Consider the following 12,852-nt stretch of genomic DNA (forward strand, 5'->3'; position numbering starts at 1 on the left):
AAAAGTTAAAATTTTACATAACCTCCTGCTCCTTCTGCCTCTGTAACTCAGCTTGCTCCTTGCAAAGTCTGGATCACGTAGGTCTCAGAAAGTGGGGACTCACAATACTGGGAACTGGAGCTTATCTCATTCACCCTTGTCCTGCTCTTTGCAATCGCTCAGTCCCTGCAGACCCGCAAACCTGCTTAATCATGCCTGTCCGTATATAAAAACTCTGTAACCCCTCTGCTTACGGCTCAGAGCATGGAGTGTTAACTCCTCTGGGCCCGCTCGTGTAATAAACCGGAGTTCTCCAACTCTCCAAGTGTGGTGCGTGGTTTCTCGATTTCTACCACACCCCGACCAGGGATCTATCTCAGGCCCTCTGCCTTGGGAACTTGAGACTTCGCTATTGGACCACAGGGAAATCCCCCTGACGTCGTCATATACAGTGAGTGTTGCGTAACTCTGCAGCCTCCGTATCCTACTCAGCAGTGCTTCTAACCTGTATTTGGTTCAGGGCAGGAATAGGGATGGATTGGGGCAAGGGTGGACTGTCTGGCCCAGGGGACTTTGCTGAAGTTTCATTTTATCAGTTACGTGTACCATTCAGCATCCTTGCCAATTTGGTTAAGAATATTCCTTAAGTTCCCTTTGGGGTAAAGTGGTCCCTTCCTTCAGAAGAACAGGGCAAAGGGACTCGAAAATCCTCTCTCTTCTGACACTCTGGTATAGGACGGACCATCAGGAAGGGCAGGTTGGAGGCCTTGTGCACCCTACCCCAATTCCACCTGAGAAAACCTTCTCTCGTCTGTTTTAATACTAGAGACCCTGGCTGACCCCCAAACCTGTTTTCGACCCATAATACCACCTATTTTCTAGGGCAATCTTTTTGGGCCTAGACGATGACTCAGTGGAGGACTTGCTCTTGCTAAAGCCAGCATTTACCCAGGAAAACGCGAATACTTTGGAGGAAGGAAGGATAGCACCATCAGCGGGGGACCAGATTCACCCAAGGGCAGGGAGCAGAAGAAAATGCAAAATAACCACCTCGTATCTATGAGTTCCTGAGCGCCGTGAGTGTCCTGGGGCCTGGCTGGAGGCCTGACACACATTTTCTCCAACCCCTGGACGTGTATGGCTGGGAGTACTGCCTGCACTTGTAATACAGAACCCTGCTTGCCTTGGAGACCTTCCCCTGACATCCGACTAATGTATGCCTCTCACCACGGTTCACTATTTCAGTTTCCCTATCAACTTCAAAGCGCTTATCAAAATTTGTCATTCTTTTGTTTGTTAGTGAAAGTCACTCAGTCGTGTCCAACTCTTTGCGACCCCATGGACTGTAGCCTGTCAGGCTCCTCTGTCCGTGGAATTCTCCAGGCCAGAATGCCGGAGTGGGTAACCATTCCTTTCTCCAGAGGATCTTTCTGACCCAAGGATCAAACCCAGGTCTCCTGCATTGCAGGCAGATTTTTAACAGTCTGAGCCACCAGGGAAGATTTTTGTTTGTTCACTGACTGTTTATCGCTTTCTCTATTAAATTTTAAGCTCAGTGTAGGGAGGAACTATTTTCATCTTTCCCATTTTTTTTCTTATCTCCAGTGCCTAGCCCAGTGTATGGCTGGGAGCAGGCTATACAAAAATATAAGACTGTTTGTTGAAAGCTCAAAGAGGAGGGGATATATGTATACATATAGCTGCTTCAATTTGCTGTACAGCAGAACACAACATTGTAAAACAATTATACTCCAATGAAAAAAAAGATGAATTAATCATGTGTGTTGCTTGGGTTGTTGATTAATGCTTCGTTAATCCTGTTCTTGATCATTCTTAGGAAAAGAGGTTTGGAAAGTCATTTTCTAACTTGCTCTTTGGTTCATTCATTGACATACTTTTAAAACTTACTCAATTTATTAAAAAATCTTAATACCTTAAGTGTCAAGGGAAATACTGACTAAAACCGCCTGCCCTGGCCAGGGCAGATAGTAGCTACTTGTATGAGTTAACTTAGACTAGGAAGTCCTGGTAAGGAACTCAGAACTAACAAGCCACCACCAACCGGAAAAATTTGGGAAAGGTCAGAGTAAGACAGGAGATGCCAGTCCATATGTCCCACCAACATCCCAGAACCCTTCTTGCTGGAATCCATCTTGCTGAGGGATGCAAGCATCACTGGGAAGGGCCCTGAGTCAGAATGCCTGGCCAGAGGCAACCCAGAAACTACTCTCATCACCGTAAAACCCCAAACTGCGAGCCACATAGCAGAGCAGTCCTCCTGGGTTCCTTTACCCCGCTGCTCTCTGCCTGGGCGCCCCTTCCCAAAAAGGTCTCTTGCTTTGTCAGCACGTGTGTCTCCTCGGACAATTCATTTCCGAGTGTTAGATAAGAGCCCACTCTTGGCCGTGGAGGGGATTCCCCCCTCCTGCAACAAAAGCACTGAGGATACAAATATGCATAATACTCCCTCAGCTTTAGGAGTTCAGACACATGTCAAAATAAGCGTAACATAATATGATAAGCATTTTAATACTCACAAGCAGAAAGTACTCTTAGAACACAGTTTGCTTGGGGTGGAAATACAATAGGGAATCCACCAAGTCACATAAGCTCAGAATTTAAGCAAAGTAAAAGCCCTCCACCCTCTTTCAAGGCTCGATTCACGCACATGTCTGGCATGGGCCAGAACACTTTACTCCACGCAACTGACTCTCTTAGTTTCGTTCAGACAACAAGAGAACTCTGAGCAAAGCCCACGGAATCCAGCCACTAAGCAACTTGGGGCAAACAGGCAGAGAAAGGAGCAGGACTGTTTGGTTCAGGAGAGTGCCACGGGAGTTTATAGCAGAGGGTGGAAGAAACCTGGCGCCCGAATACAGGGGCGTGCATAGATGCATACGCCCATCATGTCATCCTTTTCGGTCACGGCAACACTCTGGTCCAGAGCTTATCTCTGAACATGTGGAAAGAGTTACCTTGCTGTAATTTATTGAATAAATATGAAACTGTCCACTGATGCGTCCTGCTGGAGCCATTGGAAGCTGAGCAGTGCCCCAGCTGGGAGAGGAGGTGTGAAGGCTCCCCCGCCCTGGCCCCTGAGGATGGGTAGATGGTGCAGGCAAAGGCTGACCAGGCTATGGGGAGGGGCAGACAGGGGTCTTCCCCCCACAGCAGAAAGCACCGTGGGAGACTGCACTCTCACACTTGCTTAGCTTCTTCCTGTCATTAGCTCTGTCTGGACTCAAGAAATTCAGTGTGAGCAAAATTAAAAACAAGATGAGGGAGACAGGAGCCTGGGGAGGTGCCAAGAATTCTGCCTGACATTCAAAGCCTTGGGTTCTGGGGATCTGGCCAAGGGGGCTCCGCGTCCTTGTGCGAGCAGCCTTCCACTGCCCATCAAGCCAAAAGGAAAAGCTCTGTGCTGGATTTAAGACGAGTTTCATTTGCTAAAACCCCAGAGACTGAGTCACCAAGTACCTCAATTCATTTACACATTTATTTTAAGCACCTATTGAAAAGCAAAGTGCCTGGAATTGCTCCCGGCCTGGATGGGTGGTAGGCTGGGGACATGGGAACAAATGAGTACAAGAAGTGGGAACAGAAGAACAGAAACAGTGTTCAAGGGGGTCAGCCAGTGGCTTTTGAGCAGAGTCCACTGGGTGGTCCAACAGTGGACAAGGAATGGCTCTCCAGGCTGACAGTGTGTTCATGCTGGTGAAGGCACAACCTGAACGCCGGCTGGGTCAGGGGGCGGCAAGTCCCAGCTTGGCCAGCATCTTGGCCCTGGACTTTATTCCCTGGAAATGGGGAGTCACAGATGGAATTTAAGCAAGAGAGAGGCATATTCTAATGTGTCTTTTAGAAAGACAGTTTGCTTTGGAAAGAGGGGGTGAGGACAATAAACTCTGAAGAGGGGAGACAGTGGAAGCACATGAGTTTCATCCTATCACATTTAAATTACTTTCTGATTATGTTCTGATTAACAATTCACTGAAAAAGCCAATAGCCAACTCTCCATGTAGCACTGACAGTGTCCAACTCACTTCATCTTCATAACAGTCCTCTGTAAAATGGGGACTAATAATTCCTATTGACTGAGTTATTGTGAAGACACATGGCTTAAGGAAATCCTTCTGTATGAACGGCACACAGCGCAGTGTCTGGCACAAGGCAAGTTCTCAGAGGGGCTCCTTGCTGTCTGCATCAGCTCCAACACATTCCTGCATGAAGGTTTTGCATCAGCCTATTGTTTTATTTTATTTTTTGGCATCAGCCTATTATTTCAAGGCACCTTCTCAAGGACTGTTTCTTTACCACCAGGGATTGTTTTCTGGGGGGAAGGAGGGTAGGTCTTGGGGGTGATTCTGATTCTTCCAGGAACATTTAAATGTGAAAGCCTGAGGTTTCTGAAAGGCTGGTCTCCAGGGAGCTAAGGGTTTTGTGTGTGTGTGTGGGGGGGGGGGGGGGTTTCTTTTTAGTTTTTATCCAAGGGACCCTGTTCTTTCAAATGCCTGCCATACTTTTGTAAGCAAAGTTTCATCTATTTTATTAAGTTGTCAGCAAAAATAGCATGCACATGATCAAACCATGACAATGTAGAATTTTTTAGACAGAGTTTGAAACTGAGATCAAGTAAAAAAAAAAAATCATAGCAAGTTAATGTGATGCTTAACGGTAGAAAGGATTACTGAGCTGTTCTCTATTGATTAGACATATATGCTGTCCCATTCCCATCAATGCCAATCATGAGTGGGTGGGGCAGAGACCTCTCTGAAGACTGGCCAGAGGTTCTAGCCAGTCTAGTCTGATGTCTAGAGGGATGAGGTTAAGATGAAGAAGAAATCTCTGTGGGTTTCAGATACACTTTCTTGCTTTAGGAAAAGTCAGGGCTAGAGCTCTCCCTTCAAAGCCTAGCTATCAAAGTGCAGTCCTTAGCCTGAAGCTAAGATTTGGGATCCTTCACTCCCTGTCAAGAAAGGAAGTGTCACACACCTCTGAGAGACTGGAGAGGAATCCCCATGTTCTCCAACCCTGAGCCCAACGACTTCTGCATTCTTACAAGCCTGGCTTCTCTTGCAACTCTTGGATCAGAAACATCAATGGAGCTCCAGCAACAGGGTAAACACAGGCTGGCCAGCGAGCGCTCCGTGGGCACTGGAAGAGCATTCCAGCTTGCTCTGGGTGGGCCTGGGGCCTTTCTGTGGCCTCGTGTTGGGAGCACGCCCTTCTCCTCCAGCTACTCTTGCATGGGTTTAGCTCATAGCTCATATTCTTATTTAGTGCTTGTCACTTTTCATTAACTTTCGTTGCAGGCCTGGGTTTGCTTTCCCCTCTCTGTGGCTGGCAGAGGCTCTGTGGAGCTATTTCAGATGTAGAGACTCCTGTTGGAGAGTGATAGCCCTCCCAGCCACAGGTCAGAGAGGCAGAGACAGCAATTTGAATTCTGGGCTTCCAATCAGATATTCAAAAAGGGCACTCTACCCTTTGAAAGTTACAGAGTAAACAGAACTTAGCCTGGGAAGCAAATGTACTTCTGATTATTTAAACTGAAGTTCTGGTGAGGACACTACAGTCAGTTGTTCCAACAATGTCTATGAGCAAATTTTGGGTAAATACACAGAGAACAAATACGAAGTAATATCAAAGTTGTCCTTATAACATCAAATTCCTATTCATCTACTCACATCCTGGGCAATATCTGTCTCAGTCTTCTTGCAATTATCATCTTCAAACTGTGTTGTCTGACACCATTAGTTTTCATCAGTTAGTAAGAATTCATACCCTTATGTCCTTATTAGTATTTGTTTTTCTTTCGTATCATCAGCTTAGAGGTACTCAAGGCAATACTAAGAAAACAAGCTCCCCCAGTGGAAACAGACCACATTTCCCCTTCCTTCCAACTCATCTTGCCATTCTATATTTACATGTCTGGCTCTTTGTGAACTGTGCTTTAATCAAAGGGTCCTTTAAAACTTTGCTACTCAAAATATGACCCATGGACCAGCAGCATCAGCACCACATGGGAACTTGTTATAAAAATAGACTATTCAGGACTTTCCCCAGACCTACCAACATCAAATCTAACATCCCCTGGAGAGTCTGCAGCACAGGGACACTGCCTCAAAGGGTAATGTGAACACATGTACCCCAGTGTTCACTGCAGCACCACTTACAAGAGCCAGAACATGAAGGTAACCTAGATGTCTATCAACAGATGAACAGATAAGTTGGGGCACATGTATACAATGGAATATTACTCAGTCATAAAAAGGAACAAATGTGAATCAGTTGAACTGAAGTGGCTGAACCTAGAGCCTGTTATACAGAGTGAAATAAATCAGCAAGAGAAAAACAAATATCATATATTAATGCATATATATGCATGGAATTTAGAAAAATGGTACCAATTAACCTATTTGCAGGGCGGGAATAGAGCCACAGACGTGGAGAATGGACTTGTGCACACAACTGGAGGAGAAGGTGGAACGAACTGGGAAAGCAGCCCTGACACGTACGCTGCCATGTGTGAAACAGATAGCCGGTGGGATACTGCTCTGTAACGCAGGGCATCCAGCCTGGTGCTGTGTGGTGACCTAGAGGAGTGGGACGGGAGGTGGGGTGCGAGAGGCTCAACAGGGAGGGGATCATGTATACAGATGGCTGAGCCACGTTGTTGTGCTAACACAACACTTTAAAGCAATCATCCTCCAATTTAAAACAATAAATTTAAAAAATAGAAAAAAATTTAAAATCGCAGCCAAAATATATAAGGAAAAATTATTATAAAGATGTATCTGTCAATTAAAGTATTTCCATTTTTCTGCAAAATAGGATAATGTGAATCTCACAAATCTATAATCTGCTAAAAAATTCAAATACTTCTGCATAAAAAATTCAAATACAACAGGTCATATGTGGGCATAAGTGAACATAATACCAGGAAAAGCCAGCCTGCTTTACTAAGTGCCAGACCTGATATGAGGACCATACGTGTTTGGCTCATGACTCTTCACTACAAAGCAGGAGGTCGGTACCATCCTCCTCGTGCTGTAGGTGATGTAGGGGCACCGAGAGCTCATGGGACTTGTGCAAGGTTACACAGTCAATGACCAAAGCAGGACTGAATCCAAGCGGTCTGACTTCAGAGGCATGTTTTTAACCACTGCACTATCACATCTCTCAGCAGTGTGCACTTGTATTCAGGAAATTAACTGTTGATTCAGGATCCGAAAGAAAAGCTAGGTCGCTATAAAGTGCTTTTCAGGCTCAGTTAACATGTAGAAGAAGGGACTAGTTGAGTCAGAAATTACGAGCTCTAATGGGACTTCCTTCAGTATTATCTGAAGACAGTAACGATAGAGGGGACGCATGAAACCCAGTGGTTTTTCCCAAAGGAGTCGAAACTGGGGCCAGATAGGTCTCAGCCTCCAGTGTGCTCCCCACCATATTCCTTGACTCTTTTGAACTCCATCTCGAAACTTTGTGGGTTTCTTGTCTGTCCAAAGGCAACGTCACATGCATCAAATATCAAATGACAGCTTTTTCCTTTCTTTATTCACAGTCTCAGACTATCCATGTTGTTGCTGTTTAGTTGCTGAGTCCTTTCCGACTCTTTGTGACCCCATGGACTGTAACCCACCAGGCTCCTCTGTCCATGGGATTTCCCAGGCAAGAATACTGCAGTAGCTTGCCACTTCCATCTCCCAGGGATTTTCCCAACCTAGGTATTGAACCCGCATCTCCTGCGCTGCAGGTGAATTCTTCACCACTGAGCCACCTGAGAAGCCCCAGAATATTCATACTGCTTTGATAAATTAGTTTGTATTCTATTTAAAACCTCATGAAGAAAAAGGCGGGAGGGGGAATGAGGTGCTTATAAATCATACTTGAGTAGCTCTAATACTAAACAGTGCAACAATTTACATTGAAACGTTCAGATGTGACAGCCAAAGAGCCCTTCCTTTGATGAAACTCAGTCCTGCCTGCCATTGAGTGCTAATTAAGATAGAGTCTTAGCCTGGGCTCCAAAAAGTCATTTACCTGCAAGAGTCAGACCTCCACGCTTACATTTATAGATGAAAGGAGGGTGGGCGTCCAGGCCCCAGTGAATATACTGTGGAACTGGTGCCATCTCTCTGGTGCGCCTGTTTTAAGCAAATGGTGCTTTTCTGTGAAAGGGTAGCATCCCACAAGGATTCTCTCCAGCCCAGAATGTTTGCAGAATGCAGGGTGGGGAGTTCTTGGAACAGACTTCAGAAGTCCAGGGAGGCTGAAAACTTCCTGTTGAAAGTACAGCTTTGGCTATAAAGGCACTAGACGGCTTTCATTTGGAAGCCTGCCCCAGCTGGTGGGAGGCAAGATAAAATATGCCATGCCCTTAAAATGCCACCCTGACGACGCCAACCACCTCTTGACTGATCCAGCAGTGCCCTTTTCATAACCTCCTCTTCAGAGGTAAGGAAGAAGCTCCAGATCCAACAAGGAAAGATCCCTGAGTTTCTTAGGACGCACATGATGAAAACGTAAATCACTTAATGACCGAAATGCCAGAGTGAGATCTGGCAACTCCCAAAGATCGAAAACTCAGAGCAGAACAGACCGCCCTGTTTAATCCACTTCTCCCAGAGCTCATGGTTCAGAGTTGGGGGGTGGGGTTGACCATAGGTGATAGGGAGGAAGCATGCCACAGCCTGGCAAACAGTGCAGTCTGCAGGCACAGATCAAACACCCCGAGACCCACTCCAGACACCCCAGTCTGGGGCACTTACCTTGCACTGCCCAGACACGCAGATGGCCGTCCCGTTCTGGTCACAGGGGGTACCATCAATGACCTTCTCAGCTTGCCGAACATAGAAGCGGTAGCCCATTGCCTGGCAGTTCAGCTCACACTTCCGATTGCCCTTGACTACAAAAACAACAACAAAACCAATCAGCATCTTTTATCTTTCTGTATTTTTTTATTAGGATAAAATTCACATCACATAAAATTAACTGTTTTAACCAAAGCATGTATCTCAATGGCTTTTAGTATACTCACAATGTTTACAACCATTTCCACAAACTAACCTCAGAACATTTCCATCACCCCAGAAAGGAACGCTGGACCTATTAGCTGTCACCCCGACCTCTCTCCTCCTCCCAAGACCTTCAGTTCAGTTCAGTTCAGTCGCTCAGTTGTGTCCGACTCTTTGAGACCCCATGAATCGCAGCACGCCTGGCCTCCCTGTCTACCACCAACTCCCGGAGTTCACTCAAACTCACGTCCATCGAGTCGGTGATGCCATCCAGCCATCTCATCCTCTGTCGTCCCCTTCTCCTCCTGCCCCTAATCCCTCCCAGCATCAGAGTCTTTTCCAATGAGTCAACTCCTCGCATGAGGTGGCCAAAGTACTGGAGTTTCAGCTGTAGCATCATTCCTTCCAAAGAACACCCAGGGCTGATCTCCTCTAGAATGGACTGGCTGGATCTCCTTGCAGTCCAAGGGACTCTCAAGAGTCTTCTCCAACACCACAGTTCAAAAGCATCAATTCTTCAGCGTTCAGCTTTCTTCACAGTCCAACTCTCACATCCATACATGACTACTGGAAAAACCATAGCCTTGACTAGACGGACCTTTGTTGGCAAAGTAATGTCTCAAGACCTTGGCAGCCACCAAATCTATGTTCTGTCTCTATGGATGTGCCTATTCTCGGTATCTCACAGTCACACACATTTAAAATGCGCTAAAGCTATTAGATCTCTCTGTATTTGATGGTAGAGAGAAGAGGTTGCATCTGGATCTGTACACATAGTAGAGATCTGAAGCTGAGTGAATATCATAAAGGAATTCTTATAGAATCTCACAGTACAAATAGGACTTCACTTTTAGGCATCCTCCCATCTTTAACAGTCTCAATTATATTGTATAAATCAGTAATCACAGTGAGCACACAATGTTTGCGTTCTGCTTTTTATTACTTAAAATCTATGCAGTTATACCATTTTATGTTCTTTTAAATGGCCCAAGTTTCCTGTAATAATTCCTCCATTATGAGACATTTAAGTGGTTTGCCTATCGCCTTAGACTGAAGTCTAAAGTCCTTTCAAGAGCTGAACCTCACCTGCCTTTATAGTCTCATTTCCTACTGTTCTATTCCCAACGAAGCACTTCCTCTGTGCAGCCGTTGATCACTGCTCTTCTGGCTTTGCCTATTTGACTAGCACCTGCTTCTACTTTGCTTTAGATCCCAGGTCACCCTCTCCGGGAAGCCCTCCATGGATCCTGATCTGCCCTCTAAGTTCATCTATCACAGGCTGATCCGGTCTCCTCTACTATACGGTTCAACAAACATCATTTGAGGCATGGCTTTGAGGGACCGCAGAGAAGTGTCTGTCTTTTTTAGCTAATTTACTGCTGGCTGCAGTGTCTTTGTTGCTGTGTGCGGGCTTTCTCTAGCTGCAGCAAGCAGGGGTTACTCTTCCTTATGGAGCATGGGCTTCTCATTGTGGCGGCTTCTCTTGTTGCAAAGCATGGGCTGGAGGGCGTGCAGGCTTCAGTAGTTACAGCACGTGGGCTCGGTAGTTGCGGTTCTCAGGCTCTGGAGGGCAGACCCAGTACTTGCGGTGCGTGGGCTTAGCTGCTGCATGTGGGGTCTTCCCAGAGCAGGGATCGAACCCATGTCCTCTGTACTGGCAGGTGAATTGAATTCTTAACCATTGGGCCACCAGGGAGGTCTGAGATGTGTCTGTCTTACTCACTTTTGTATCTCCAGCACTCAGTAGAGAGCTTGGGCATAGGACAAATGCTCAACAAATACCTGAAGAATAAAGGGAAGGATGTGTGCCCAGTTGTTCAGTAGAGCCCAACTCTTTTGACCTCATGGACTGTAGCTCACCAGACTCCTCTGTACATGGGATTTTCCAGGAAAGAATACTGGAGCAGGTTGCCATTTCCTTCTCCAGGGGATCTTCCCAGATGAGGGATCGAACCTGGGTTTCCTGAATTGCAGGCGGTCTCCTGCCTTGTAGGTGGATTCTTTACTGACTGAGTCACCAGGAAAGCCCCAAAGGGAGGGGCAGAGAAAATAAATATTGGCCTTTGGAGGTGTTTTAATTTTTGTTTTTCTCTCCTCTCTCCCCACTAGATAGATTCCCCTACCTCAGAGTCTTTCTTTATATTTCTGTTACCTCACACAGAGCCTGCTGCTCAATAAATACTAAATCAATTACTGCTATGACTAATATTTTCAGAGCAATCTAGTTGCCTCCAAAATAAGAATGAGAAAAATGTTCAGGCGAGATATATTTCCATATCCAAGGGAGAAAGACATGCCAAGTACATACTGATTTTGTTTAACTGTTTTTGGAGACGAGACTAATGCTATGCTCAGCCATAGACAGCATGTTCCAGGGTCATGCCTTTGTCTGAAAATCTGATTACTGCACTGGATAATTCTGACTTTTTCCTACATAACACAATACATCATATTTTCCCGAGTGTGGCTGCCTGACTGTCATAGCAATGAACTTCCTTCTACTCCAAAGCTATTGAAAACCGCTAACAGGAAATCGCAGGCAACCTGTGGGACCACGTGGATTAGGGAAGACTGAATCTTCTGTGCGCTCTGAGCTCTATCGAAGAAGTCAAGAGACTTGATTTCCTACCCTAGCTGCCCGAAAGATATGAAGTGATCTTGGAAAAGTCAGTGATTACCAAAGACGGAAGCACTATGGGAATTATCTGAAACCAAACTGTCATTTGATAGATGAAACACACACACACACACACACATACACACACACACAAGCCCAAAAAGGAAGTGACAAGTTGGAGGGAAAACCAGTCTCCTACAACGTGCATTTTTGTGTCATCTATGTATCCAAACCCCATTTCCTCTCTCCCAGCTCCATACTTACTGAAGCTATAGCAGAAACTATTCAAGTGCATTGCATTTTGATGTAATAAAAGTGTTGATAAAGCAGCCTACAGAGGGCAAGGGTTTTGAGTTCTGATTTCTCTGGGCTTCCTCCCAATTGCTTCTATCCTTAGGAATAGTATCATCGGCAGCCGCAAGTTTATTCCTCAATATTGCAATCATACTACAGAAGAACTTTCTGAGAACAACAACAACAACATAATGGTTAATCAGGAGACAATGACAGCAAATGGGCTACATGGAAATAACCCAGAGAAATGAACTTGAGTCTGGGTTTCTTCTAGCTGTGGCCCAAACCAGCTAGGCCTACCCCTCCACCTATGTGGCAGAGGCAATGTCCCTGCCTCTCAGACTTGCAACAAGGAAAAAGGCGATCCTAGGAGACAATTGAAACCCGGAGACAAGTGACTACTTAATAAAACTGCCCAGAATCCTGCTGCCTTAGCAATACTCCATGTAGAGCTTCTCATAAAATTACATAAGCCCTGGACTTCCCTGGTGTCCAGTGGTTAAAAATCCACCTGTCAATGCAGGGGACATGGGTTCAGTCCCTGGTCCAGAAAGATCTTACACGTCACGGGGCAACTTAGCTCTTGTACCACAACTCCTGAGCCCTCGCTCTGGGGCCCACAGGCCACAGCTACTGAAGCCCACGTGTCCCAGAGCCTGTGTTCCACAATAAGAGAGGCCACCACAATGAGAAGCCTGAACACCACAGCTAGAAAGGAGCCCCCACTCACTGCAACTAGAGAAAGCCCACACACAGCAGTGAAGACCCAGCACAGCCAAAAATAAATAAATATTTTTAAAATTACATAACCACTGACTTCTCCAGACCCTGCCCATACTCCCCAACCACTTTAAAATGCCACATAAAAATACATTTGCAGGGCTTCAGTTTGCATATATATGTGCAAAAAAAATGAAGCTGGACCGCCTATCATACACCATATATAAA

General features: G+C 45.8%; 1 protein-coding gene across 1 annotated transcript in view; it reads right to left on the bottom strand.

Moving 5' to 3' along the window:
* THSD4 (thrombospondin type 1 domain containing 4) overlaps positions 1–12,852 on the bottom strand; it is a 665,429-nt gene that overhangs the window by 363,127 nt on the left and 289,450 nt on the right. Inside the window, exon 7 of the mRNA XM_018053563.1 lies at positions 8,748–8,884. Within this exon, the coding sequence (XP_017909052.1) occupies positions 8,748–8,884 (137 nt within the window). The remainder of the gene's footprint in view (positions 1–8,747; positions 8,885–12,852) is intronic.

This window comes from Capra hircus, chromosome 10, assembly GCF_001704415.2.
Source record: "Capra hircus breed San Clemente chromosome 10, ASM170441v1, whole genome shotgun sequence".
NCBI lineage: Eukaryota > Metazoa > Chordata > Mammalia > Artiodactyla > Bovidae > Capra > Capra hircus.